At 37.4% G+C, this 13,468-nt stretch overlaps 1 protein-coding gene across 1 annotated transcript; it reads left to right on the forward strand.

The window, feature by feature from the left end:
• On the forward strand, nucleotides 1-5,919 carry LOC117329400. The gene is made up of 3 exons (XM_033887343.1): nucleotides 1-88; nucleotides 3,832-4,024; nucleotides 5,630-5,919. The coding sequence occupies exons 1-3, from the start codon at nucleotides 40-42 to the stop codon at nucleotides 5,748-5,750; spliced, it is 363 nt and encodes a 120-aa protein (XP_033743234.1). The 5' UTR covers nucleotides 1-39; the 3' UTR covers nucleotides 5,751-5,919.
• Nucleotides 5,920-13,468: the final 7,549 nt, after the last annotated feature.

Consider the following 13,468-nt stretch of genomic DNA (forward strand, 5'->3'; position numbering starts at 1 on the left):
CCGTACACTCCGCTCAAGATCAACACATACATGTAGGCTATGGGTTGTGTTGCATATTTATCGGTTGCTGTTGGAATTTGTCTTCTAGGTGAGTAGATATTTAGGTAAGTTCGGTGGCGACTAAAGAGTTAATATTTCACTCATTTCTTCTGTCAAACATCTTTCTTTTCTCAGCCTCTCTACAGTGTTCAGTCGTTCCTCTCTGTATAGAATGTCTACATGTACCCTTAGTAAGACACCTAGAAATTGAAACAATATTCTGCTGCTTTAGTAGCAATGCTCAACCGTTTTTTCCTTAATATATTTATATCTAAACTGTTTTTTATTTTGTTTATCTATGTTTTCTGATTACAAACAGAAAACAGATTGAAAATCGGTTGAAAAAAGCAAATTTTCTATGCGAGTTATAAAAAAACGAAAATCCACTGTCCTAAAATGGCATTTTTTTCAAATATACAAAAAACGTGTACTCTATGCATCTTGATAAGTTGAATATGATTTTGGTTTGTATAAATGGTGTTAGAATTGGCCAATTGTAATATTCGAACTAAAAACAGAACATTCTTCTATTTTTATGTAAGATATTACAGGTAATATGTTCCATATATGGCCATTTTAAGTGGAAGTTACTCCCCTTCTTAAATTTTTAAAAAGTGAAACTGAAAGTATATTGATTCAAATATCTTAACGAGGTAGTAATACATATATGTTACACCTCAGTGTAGCTATAACACAATTTAATTAATTGTGTTTTTGATATAAACAAATGATAATAATGTTGGTATGTGATAAACTAGTCTACACAAAGATTAAGTTACTGTAAATGCGTACATTCAAAACTTTATTCAGTCAAGTTGACTTTGACATGACGTCGAGTCTTCGTCAAAGAAATGGCGTGTTCATCTGTTATTGTAAACGTTCCATTTGTTAAAGTTTGATGCTTAAATTCATTTGCTTTGTTTTTGTGTTTTTGTGTAATTCAAACTAATGGATTCCATACAAAACTAGAGAGAAAATGTGTATTGTGTACCGCCTAGATCAGGCTATATACATGTAGGGTATCTCGGTGCTACTTTCGACCGCCATCTTTGATTTTACGAGGTTGTTCAGTGACCCCAGTCTCGAATAAATGACATTTTCATGTGTTTCCCAGGATTGTCATGCATATTGTTATATATAAAAAAAAATCAGAAATGCCTAAGTAATACAGCCAGTATGGTCAAATCACGGTAATATTCATGTTTCAGTTTTCAAAAAATCGGCATTCCTTACCCTTCTGCCGTTTTTAACATATGCAATATAGTTAAATCAATAGGATTCCTAAAGGATATTTTTAGGTAATTTATGTGTTTGTATGGAATGATAAAGAGAGTTAAATCCTCCGGATACTAAGCCCTATAATAGGGGTACGTGTTTTAAAGCGTTTCTAAGATATCGATACGAGTTACATGCCCTTTGCTTGAGCATTGCTAGCTTTAGCCTTTGGAAATCTAAAACAAAGAATGCACGACAACAAATTGAGAGAGAACACGATCTTATGTGTTCTATGTAATCCGAAAACTCTGCATTTTTGGAAGTTTGTGTGGACATGAACACTTTTTGTTTTATTAGCTCGATTTTAAAACCAATTGGTCTGGGGCTGCTCCGAGACGCCCTCTAAACAGTTAATCCTGAAATTTCATTCAGAAAATCGCAAAAAATTAAAGTAGGAAAAATGTGATTAAGAAAATTTCACAATATGATAATAATACACCATTTTATCAAGAGCTTATGGGGCGACCCCTAGATCCCTGCCCTGTTTTCTTTTTTAGTACACATTATATATCCTGAAAACATCATTCAGAAAAAAATTAAGCATGGCCCCCAGACCCCCGCCTTATTTTCTTGGTCATAGAACAGTTAATCATGGAAAATAATATCCTGAAGATAAAACAAAAAACTAAAAAAAAAAACTTGAAAAATATGGTCCAGGAACTCACAGAATTTGATGATAATACACCACTTTGTCGAGAGCTTCTTGAGATCTGGGCGGCCCTCAGACCTCCGCCTTGTTTCCTTTGTTAGGTACATCCTAAACGACAATCTGGTTGTTTCCGTAGAGGTGTTGATTGTGAATATGATGTTAATATGAAATGGTATCTTAACTATTTAACTAGCCAACGGACCGAGTCCCTGCCTAATGTCCATTTGATCTCAACATCATCAATAAGCCTTAGTCAACTAGTTTTATTATATAGGGCCAGAATATAAGAGGTGCTAACTCGTGTTATTTACCTGATTATGGTTAATATATAGGGCCAGAATGATAAGAGGTGCTAACTCGTGTTATTTACCTGGTTATGGTTAATATATAGGGCCAGAATGATAAGAGGTGCTAACTCGTGTTATTTACCTGGTTATGGTTAATATATAGGGCCGGAATGATAAGAGGTGCTAACTCGTGTTATTTACCTGGTTATGGTTAATATATAGGGCCAGAATGATAAGAGGTGCTAACTCGTGTTATTTACCTGGTTATGGTTAATATATAGGGCCAGAATGATAAGAGGTGCTAACTCGTGTTATTTACCTGGTTATGGTTAATATATAGGGCCAGAATGATAAGAGGTGCTAACTCGTGTTATTTACCTGGTTATGGTTAAAGGGACATCACGGTAAAAACGTTGTAATTTTCAATGAATGTACGTGTTTTGTTCCTTTCCAGTTATGTTTCTGTGCTGTCCCAATGTTCACAGCCGATCCTCATGTCCAGCTTGACCACTTGATTTAGTTGGGAATCCCCCTCTAAATTTAACGCGGAAATTATTTTTAAATCATCACGTAACTGTTTTGAAATCGAGGCAACACAAACACACGATAGTTTACAAGGCGAATTGGATTAGTTGGACAACGATATTATACAGTGGTTTAAATGTTAAATAACACGTTCTGTATATATTCCGGCACATATATTTATGTGTAAATAAGTGTAAACACTGTACATATAGTATAGTGACAGTAGCGATGTACTGGTACAGACTGTATAAATATTACCGAGTTTGTGTAAATATTACCGAGATTGTCATGACCTACAGTACTATCCAGCAATCAAGCAGAATACGAGCAGCGTCCGTATTACTGCTGTTTTCATGTTTGAACTGTATTGTACTGCTTCCCCAGTTTAATTCTAGGATTGTGTTTGACCCATTTTGCAATTATTCTCTTCATTGTGGAAGCTGTTATCGTTTTCAACCGCAGCCGATTCACATTGGAAGCCATTTTTGTTTTCAGGTGTTTTAGTGTGTTGTGCGCATGCGTGTTATCGTATATGTCACAAAATTTGCATATTCAGACTATTGATCAACGAATTGTGATAACCTTTTTATAATTAATAATTGATGTTTTTTATATACATATATCATCAAATTTGAATGGTTATTGTTCATAAGGATATTTTTTTAAAGATATACCCAATAATATGAAAAAATACAAAATAATAATTGGTTTACCGTGATGTCCCTTTAATATATAGGGCCAGAATGATAAGAGGTGCTAACTCGTGTTATTTACCTGGTTATGGTTAATATATAGGGCCGGAATGATAAGAGGTGCTAACTGGTGTTATTTACCTGGTTATGGTTAATATATAGGGTCGGAATGATAAGAGGTGCTAACTCGTGTTATTTACCTGGTTATGGTTAATATATAGGGCCGGAATGATAAGAGGTGCTAACTCGTGTTATTTACCTGGTTATGGTTATAGATGAAGAATAACGAAATGAATAAAAAGGGAAAAGGCATTACCTCCCTTAGATAGTACATGAGTGGTAGATTATGATTTCCATTATATAGTTTCTGGTACTGCTGGAGGTGAATGCTGTAAAGCCCACATTGGAGATCCCATCACCAAGGACAATGAAGCTATGTGGTGTGAGAACTACTGCTGTCACAACTCCACGCAGTACCATTGCTGTGTCGACATACGACTCCGGACAGACAGTGTGGACAGGGAGACTCTATGCGGGGATTTCTTCCGCCAGCATATGTGAGTCTCCCGTAGAGAATTGTTTTTCTTAAAGGGGTATTCCTTCGTTTGAATAGAGTTTAAGTCTTCAAAATTAAACTAACTGGAAAATATGTATTTTTTTCCCCAAGTAGTAAATGTTGAAATCTTTACATTAAAACAAAGTTCTTCGAGTATTAAGTCCTGAACATTTTTAATTCGACCCGAAGTATCACTACTTACCACAGAGACGTACGGTATTTGTCTTCAATACACTCTTTTCCTGTACATTTCGGCGTTCAATTCATTACATGTAGGCACAAACACTCATATAATCATCGTTAGGACATAGATTTCACCAAAAAGAAATTGTGCATGTTTCTGATGTCCGAACGAAGGAGTGCCCCTTTTTAGTGTTAAATCAAAACTGACAGTTGTTTACAGATCAATCATTTTACGTTTCATAGCCATAACTCACTTCCGAGGTTTACTCTAAACACACCAAGGTTAATGAAGGGAGAATACTCGCTAGAAAAACAATGTCCGGACAACTCCTACTAAACTTCAACATAATAACATAATAATACTTCTGCGGAAATTCTGGTTGCCATAGTTACTTGGTCACTTACCAGATACATTTTTATAAAGGCCAAAAACTGTTCGGTCCATTGATCCATTTCATTAATATTTGTCTAATTCCTGATTAAATGCCATAAATAACTGAAGACTATAATTTAACACTTCTGAAACCGTTACAATTGAAACACAATAACAGGTTCTATGATAATGTCCGATTTTGATGAAAATTTGATAACAATTTTCTAAAACATGGGTTGATATTTTGTTACCATGTAGTAATCAAAAGAATGCTTAAGATTGGTTGAATCTTGTTCGGACGATTCATAAGCCTATGAACTAATTTCAATGAAGCTACACCAGAATGTAAAGGTTATGTGTAGGTATGCATGAACGTTTACGTTTGAAATTAGGTTTATATGGTTAAGCGATCACTATACACATAATTTTGTATAAAAACCTAAAGGTTATTTACCCTTTGATCAATTTTATTCAAATTTAATCAAATAGTGAAACTATTCAAAGTCTATAATTTGATAAATTATGTATTCACAACACTATTATTATGAAACACAATGTTGACGTTTGATTAGTAAAAAATTGAGGTATTGTTCAATTAATTTTATAATTGGTATATAATGAACTTGAGAGATGGCAAAGACAATGATACTGTGTTCCAAAGCAGACACCTTTATTGAGAAACTACTACACAGTTTTTTTTTCCGTCACAGACAACTTTTAAAATAGCGACGTATTTTTAAAATTGCAGAATAATAGCCTACAACAATGTACATCAACCCTTATCAATTGTATTTTTAAATATATAAACAATACATTTTGTTGCGCAGACTAAATGTGTACTGTATTAGTCATGTCCTCATCCTTACTAATTAAGTTACTGTTGTAGTGTATAAGAACAAAATTGTTTTTTGTGTGGTTATTGAAAGACAACATCACAGGTCCTTCGGATTCGACTATATATGGGTATTGATATAGACACATTTTGATTTTGAACAATGGTTCCATGTTTACTTCGGAATACCTCTGTTTTATTAATGGTTTGTGTTACAGCTGGGAAACCGTCCTGATCGCCTTTGGATGCCTCATCGGATTAATCGTTATATGTGGTGTCTGCTACTGCTGCTGTAAGAAAAACTGTTGTCGAACATTCATATATGTAAAGTTTAAGTGATTGTTTTCAACTCATTGGAACCCAGTGGTCAAAAATCAACAACAGAAAAAACACGTATCCCTGATTGTGCTGAACGATTTGTGCTTTAACTACGATTTCGTGAGCGCATTGTGTTCAAACTGTACATATAAAATGTAAACTTTGTTAAATTACAAAACTAGTATTATCAGTTGATATTAATCGCTCCTGTTGACACGGATTGAAGCAAGAAATTGAAATAGTATCCATGATCGACAGACCAGGGCATCTACTGAAGGGAAATATGTCTTTCTTAAATACAAGACTCTGAAATTTAGAAACTCATTTTTATACAATGGCACTTTGGAATGGGTTACCTGACAATGTAAGGTTGTTCCAAAACCTACCAAATTTTAAGGTTGAATGCAAGAAGCATATGTCAATTTTTTTAACATGAGATTATCACTGTCTGGAAGTTTTAGTTGTACATAATTATTATCTTGTTATTGTATCCCCATCTCATTATCATATTTTATGTAACTCTCATTGCCTAACTTTGATACCTACCTTAAATATTTTTGTATGGCATGATACTTTTGTGTCACATGTGTTTATACAAATCCACAGTGCAACTTTTATCATGACACCTTTTATCTGTACATTTCTTTAATTTACCTTATTGTGATATCAATGTTTGTATGTGCTGCTTTAATAATATTGTACATAAAATGTCGACCACTTGGAAGAAGAGTCTTGCGACTCAAAATGTCATCGACCCTAGATAAAGTCTTTTATTATTATAATTATTATTACAAGCTAACCGGTAATAAGTATTTATATATGAAAGTATTTAAAATGTTGCCGTATCCATCCACCTAAAGAATATATATATACATCTGTATAACAAATTTGTGACCAGTAGCATTGGGTTTTAATATTTTTTCATCTAGGGAAAGCATGGTCCTTCATTGATTTGTGTAGTATTTTTCTAATGATAGTTACATTCTTTTTAACATTTGACTTTCAAATCTTCAGCTACATGTAGTATTCCAAGCAACTGATTTTCATTTGACAGAAATAGTGACATTGATCTTTGACATCCGAGTCTGAAAGAGTACTTACGGTATTGTGCAGCAGCCAAACAAGAGGCCATATTTTAAAAATGTGCTATTTAGCCACATTTGTTTTGTATTCAGTCTTATATTAAGACAATTCCACCGTATATTGTTGTAAACTTCATTGTAGAGTTTTGCATTATCAGCTGATTATTGTAAACACGTGTGCGTTATTTCCGTCTGCAGTGTTCAAAACACCATGTCCATTTATTCTAAATAACCAATGTTAAAGTTCCTTTAGACAATTGACATTGTGTTAATCCAATAGTATATACCTTTATCCTGTGTGTTAATCATTAGTCCGGTGTAAGAGTCGTCTTGAGAGAGGGAGAAGTGTGATTTTATGTCTGAGAGCTTGAATGCGACTGAGCCTGGAAACCGCCATTGTTGTTGTTGTGTCGTAGATACCCTCGATGACTTTCCGAGGCACCGCTTCGATGAGCGTAGAGTAAGGCACTATTTCCAGGGCGTAGTGATATCCTTGCAGTTTGCGGCAACTATATACAGTATGTACACACAGTTCATTCAATGTTCATAGTCTATGTGGTGATAAGGGTTTGGGGATCGTTTGTTTAAAAAAAAAAATTTAAAATATTTAAAAATAATTAAAAGGGATAAAAAGAGTTTAATCTTAACTCTATCAGTATTAGTATTTGAGTAGAACCAATTGGGTTGTGGAGACCCCTACTAATTCAGCTGGTCAACTGGATTTTTTTACTTCTGCATAGGTGGATTGAGAATAAGTACTCCCGGCTGTGTAGCTCGATACTTGATGTAACGTTGTCATTGAGCTCAACAGTATGGCTTATTGCTTCATGAGAGCTGTCTATAATGAGTTGTGTAAAGAGCTCTGGATCCCCTAGGAGTTTTGGACAGTTCGATATGGGCTCTAGGAGCTGGAGTTTGTTCTTGACGGCATCTCTTTGCTGATTATACTGGTGGCATTCTGCTATGAAATGTTGTCTTGTTTCTGGGGCTTGTTGACAGAGTTTACAAATTGGGTTAACGGCGTACTGGTTGAAGACTGCTTTATTTGACTGTAGATTGTAAGTACCTGTTACTATCCTTGCTTTGACCTCTGCTCTGTGTATATCATGACTGTTGACATGGACATATCTGTATGTCTGGTGAACCTTGTTTATGCTCACTGCATTTGGATTAAGGTATTTTAGGCTTTGCTTTGCCTCTATATCTGCTTTCCAGGTGGCTTCAATTTTCTTACATATTGCTTGATTTAGCAGTGATTTCCAGGAGTCTTTTGTCCTGTGTTCAGTCATGATGTTGTAAGCGCTTGGAAGATCATATTTGTGGAGGGTTCTTCTAACCAGCGAGAACCAGCTGTTTGCATCGATATCATGTACTGCAAGCTGTCGTAGTGCAATATCGAATTCCACTGTATTTGGGTTGTTAGTAAGTCTAAAGAATAAGTTCATCATGTTTTTGTCAATAGCGGCTTCAATTGGTATAATACCCAATAGACCTAATGCTGCGGACGTAGCTGTTCTGTCAGGTAGGTGCTGCATCTGTTTTATGGTTTTGTTTTGGTATGTTTCCAGATGTTTCTTCTTGGTCTGGTTGATTTTGAATATTTCCATACCATATAGCAGTCGTGGGACGACGTAGGTATTCCACAGTTTAGCCTTGACCTGTTGATTTAGTCCCGTCTTGCCATGGAGGCCGGAGCCCATCAAAGAGTATGTTGTACGACGAGCTAGCTGGATTTTGCTGTCGACATTGAGGGCGTTGTCCAAGTTTCTCTTTATCCCCAAGTGTTCCGTTTCAGATGGATTTTTCACTTCTTTGGAGTACATGTGGAAAGTATCTGCATCCTTTGTGTTGAACTGCAGGACATTGCTTTTTGTCGGGTTGATGGTATACCTTGAGTCACTTGCATAGTTTTCCACTACGTCCATCATGCACTGTAGTTCCTTTGGGTCGTGAGACAGCAGGGCTACGTCGTCTGCACATGTGGTATGTGGTATTTCTATCGAGCCTATGGTTGCCCCTTCAAATCTATCCTCCAAATTGAGTAAGAGTGAGTTGTTATATCTCTTGTAGTGGGAAGTGGAGAGGATTCCTCCTTGTCTAACTCCCTGGTTGACTTGGAAGGGTTCTGATAAGCCACTTTGCCATTTTACCCTGGAAGAGACTTCGGAGTACAGGTTTTTCATGAGGAGCCAGTCGTGTCCTTGGATCCCATCGAAATATAGTTTATGAAGGAGTATATTGTGGTCTACGACATCGAAGGCTTTCTGTGCATCCAGCGTAGTCATCAGAAGTCGTCGTTTGTCTATCTTGGCTTGGTTGATGCATTCTGATACTATAAGTGCAGAATTAATGGATGAGGTGCTCTTTGTGAAGCCAGTCTGTAGTTTAGATTGATCTTTACTGAGTATGTTTGAATGCCTGGCATTGCGTATATGCTCTAATATTTTGAGGATTATGGTGGTGACTGTGATACCCCTGTAGTTCGAAGGGTTTGTAGCATCCCCTTTCTTGAATACAGGCGATACAATGCCTTCTTTTAGTATTTTTGGTATTTCCTTCTTGTATATGATGGTATTAAGTATAGCATAGAGGAATCTGACTGCTGACTCTGGAGCATGTTTCAAATGTTCACCAGTGATGCCAAATATGTCTGCAGTTTTGTTAGAGTTAAGCCTACGGATTGCTTTAAAGATCTCTTCCGTTGATATAGGTTCAATGGATCCCTGCTGAGATGAGCATAGTTCCTCTATTAGACATAGGTCTGTGTTAATATTATCTTTGTGTTCTTCATTGAACTCAGGATTTGTTGAAGGAGTTGCAAGATTTTCAAAGTGCTCAGCCCAGCCTTGTAGGATCTGTTCCTTATCTTGTAAAATTGTACCATTTACAGTAAGTTCATTAATATGCTCCTTGGTAGTAGAGCGCTGTTGTCTGACTAGTTTATGAAATAGTTTTGGGTCTCCATCTGAGTTCATAATTTCTTCGTGAAGTTGGTTTCTGCGTTTTGAGGATTCTTGTCGTTGGAGTTTTTGTAGTTTCATTTTATGTTGTTTTAGGTTAGAGTAGTGTATATCATCCCTGTTCCTGGGTTTGCCATTTTGTTTCCAGCTCCACATTGCCTTCTTTGTACCTTTTACCGCTTCTTGAATTTCCGCACTCCATGTTCTGATGCGTTTGGTTTTCAGTGTAACTTTTGGTTTGAACCCCTCTATACTGCATTGGCCTGCCTTGTTAAGAGTATCGCAGAGGTGCTGTACTTGTTTGTAAATGTCAAGCTCTGTCTGGTTGGTAAGATCCTCGGGTGGTTCTCTCAGATTTCTGTTAATGAAGTTCTTGTATGCGTGGGTATCGCATTTGTCCCAGTTTGGCTTGGGGTATATGGTAGTAGTGCCTTTCCTTTCTTGTAAGGATAGTCTTAGGGATACGTCCACAGGTATATGGTCCGAAAGGTTGAGGTGGTCTTTATGTCCAACGTTACATGACTGTACCAGAGGTTCACAACGTTTGTTGAATAGTATGTAGTCTATCTCTGCACTGTGGATATCGTTAACATGGAAGAATGTTGGTGAGCCAGACTGGAGGGTTGAGAGATCATGAAGTTTGCAGAAGGACTGTAGCATTACATCCCAGTCATTCTCCCTCCCAGATGCCAGCGAAGCATTGAACATTTTTTACGTTGAGTGAGCCTAGACGGAGGCATTTGCTCTTCCCCTCCACGTTGCTGTTGAGGCTCGGCCCTTGTATAAAAAAGACTGGTTATTGGTTGGTGGATCTGTAGGCTTGTTGGTTTCAGAAGATGTTGGTTCATCATCTCTGTGGTCTGTAATAGAGTTGTCTCTGCTGGTGCTGTTCATATCAAATATAGAAGTTTTCGGTTTCTTGATGTGTGAGATGTTTCCCTCTTCAATATTCAGTTGTCTATCTTCAAGTTGATATTTTACTTTCTTGGGAGTAGAGTGAAATCTGTTATTGGTGTTATACTGCTGGTTTGTGGTCTTTTCGTGTACCAGGGATTTCCTACTTTGCCTGTTGGATCTTTTTCTGTTTGGTCTGTTGGTATACTTCTCCCTTGTGTTGTTTGATATTGGATTGGAACGGTTTTCATCCAGGTTTGTATGGTGGTTTGCTGTCTGGGTGACTATTTCATTTGGTTGACAAGCTGGTTGTGGGTTGTATTGTGGCTGGGTTGGTACTGCAGGGGGCGGTGGTGGCATTCTTGGTTGGTACGGTATTCCAGATGGGTGTAACTGTGGAGCGTAGCCGATAAAGGGAGGTGGGATGTTCTGGTACAGTAAAGGAGGTCCGGGAGGCCATATAGGGTGTTGTACAGGATGGTAGAACTGCTGGTATGGTTGACTATATGGAGCTCTGGATACCTGGTGCTCAATGTTTGTAATTCTGGTTCTTATCAAATCCATTTCGAGCTGTTTAACTTGGTGTTGTAAAGAGAAAACCTGGTTGTATAAAGGAATGTCGCTATGTGGCTTTCCTTGTTGCTGGTTGGAGGTCGTGCCTATGTCCTGGTTCTTGTCTGCAATGTTGTGGAGACGAAGTAATCTGTTAGTGTTTTCTAAATCTTTAACCTTGGTTTCAAGTCTTGATATTAACTGGTTAGCAAAAGAAAGTTGTTCTATGTGCTCGTTGGTATTTGGCAGCTTACTGGCGGGTTTTTGCTTAGGCTTTGTAGATTTCATTTTCGAATCTGTAGCAGGCAGGGGTGAGGGTTGAGCTGGAACGGCATGTAGAGTTGAAGTTGCAGGTTGTGTCTTACTTGGGGAAAGAGTATAAACTTTTGTGGGGCTTAAAGTTGTTGATTGTCCCGTAATAGTAACTGGGAGTTCCAAGGTAGGCTGTTGAAGTCTTGTAGAATTTGTGTCGACAAGCTGGGTATTGTGATCACTAGGTTGTAGGGGGTCTATTTGAGTTAGTTCAGCAGAAGGGACTTCATCTGTTCGGATTCCAATAAATAGTTCATCGTCATAATCATCCTGGGAGTGAGTAAGAGTAGTAAGGTTCCTACAGGATAGGCAGCTGTAAGGGAGTTCACCTCTAGAGTAGAATGATGTCATGGCGCTATCAAACGCTTCGCATTCAAAGTGAAACCATTTTCTACATTGATCACATTCGATGCCTGTGTCAACCTGTCTATCGCAGTGTAGACATATATTAGGGTCAAATGAGACGATATTGGCTACATGGACCTCTGTGTCTAGTCCGCTGATACTGGTTTGTAGTTGAGGGTTTTTGATACTGGTGGTGACGCAGCGATCAATTAGAGCAGCTATTTGTTTATCAAGTAACGACATTCCTGGTTTTTCTTTGATGATCTCTATGATTTCTGGTAGGATGTCGTCATGGAACAATACTGTGCATCGGCCATTAACTAGGATGGAGCATTGTGTATGATACATATTTATTGTAAATTTATGTTTTTTTCCTTTGTTGCCGGATGTAAGCCTGTTATAAGCTTTAATGGTGAGTTGAGGCGAGTTACCTGCTGTGTCATAAACATTTTCTTGCTCTAGGTAGAGTTGAAACTTAGAGATAGGGGAGTTACCATTGCATGCTTTGAGGATTTCAGTTTTTAGCATTTCATAACATCCTGCACTACACTCTATTTTTATTTGGTTACCAGAGTCTTTTGGAATAATGTTCAGGAATGGTTTCTCGCAAGCATTTCTTTTTTTCTGAAGAGACTTGATCTTATTCAGTTCGTAGTTCCTTGTGGAAGTAGTACTTGTAACAGGGTGGTTGAGTACTGGAATATTGGAGGTTACTGTTAAGCTGTCTATCACCGGAGTGGTGATCATAGCCATAATGTGAGGAAAAGTTGGGGTCTCCACGTACGGGGTTCACTCTAACTAGGGGTTGTATAATAGTACAGGGCACGATAAAATCAATAATGAACACAAGAATACATATAAAAATCATAAAAAGCATAAAATAATTATACACTGTGTTGACAGTGATACATGTAATGAATATATGATAAAAAGGCGGGCAAAGGACGGACAGTTAGCTTAGGTAAAAGCCGAGTGCGTTATAAAAATAAGTTAAAAACAAGATGGCGGCCTAATGCCGCGTAAAAAAATTTTGCACTCAATGCTAAAAAAAGCATAAAGACTAGAGAGACAGGGAAGGCAGCATTTAAATGCTGTGCTCTGATACACCGTAGAGCTATTACAAACACTTTGACGATAAAAGTCTGGTAGTCTGGTAGGCATTCATTCAGTGTAGAGTTTCTTCACTGTTCAGCTCTATGAGTAAAAACACGTCCGTCCTCTTCAGTGCCTCGCCTGCAAGATAGCTGCATTTTGTATGACCTCGTGAACTCTTGTAATCATGTTCACTGTTACGTTTTGTTCCGATATGTATTGGAATGTTGGGGGTGGTAGAGAATTTGTGTATCCCGAGCCGAGCCCGAGCCGAAGACCCGAGCCCGAGCTTTGGATATTTTCGTTTTTCTCCTTCATTACTGAATGGATTAAAGTGATTTTTTCTACAAAGATTTGATTTCAGGTTTTAAATCAATCCGTGTAAGTGGATTTTCTTAAAATGTATTTTAACGTCCTAAATCGACGATTTTCATTTTTTAGGGGGAGAATTTGTGTAGCCCGCAATCAAGCGTGACTATTCATGTTTTTTGCTGATTATTTC

The sequence above is a fragment of the Pecten maximus genome, chromosome 6 (assembly GCF_902652985.1).
Source record: "Pecten maximus chromosome 6, xPecMax1.1, whole genome shotgun sequence".
In the NCBI taxonomy this organism is placed as follows: domain Eukaryota; kingdom Metazoa; phylum Mollusca; class Bivalvia; order Pectinida; family Pectinidae; genus Pecten; species Pecten maximus.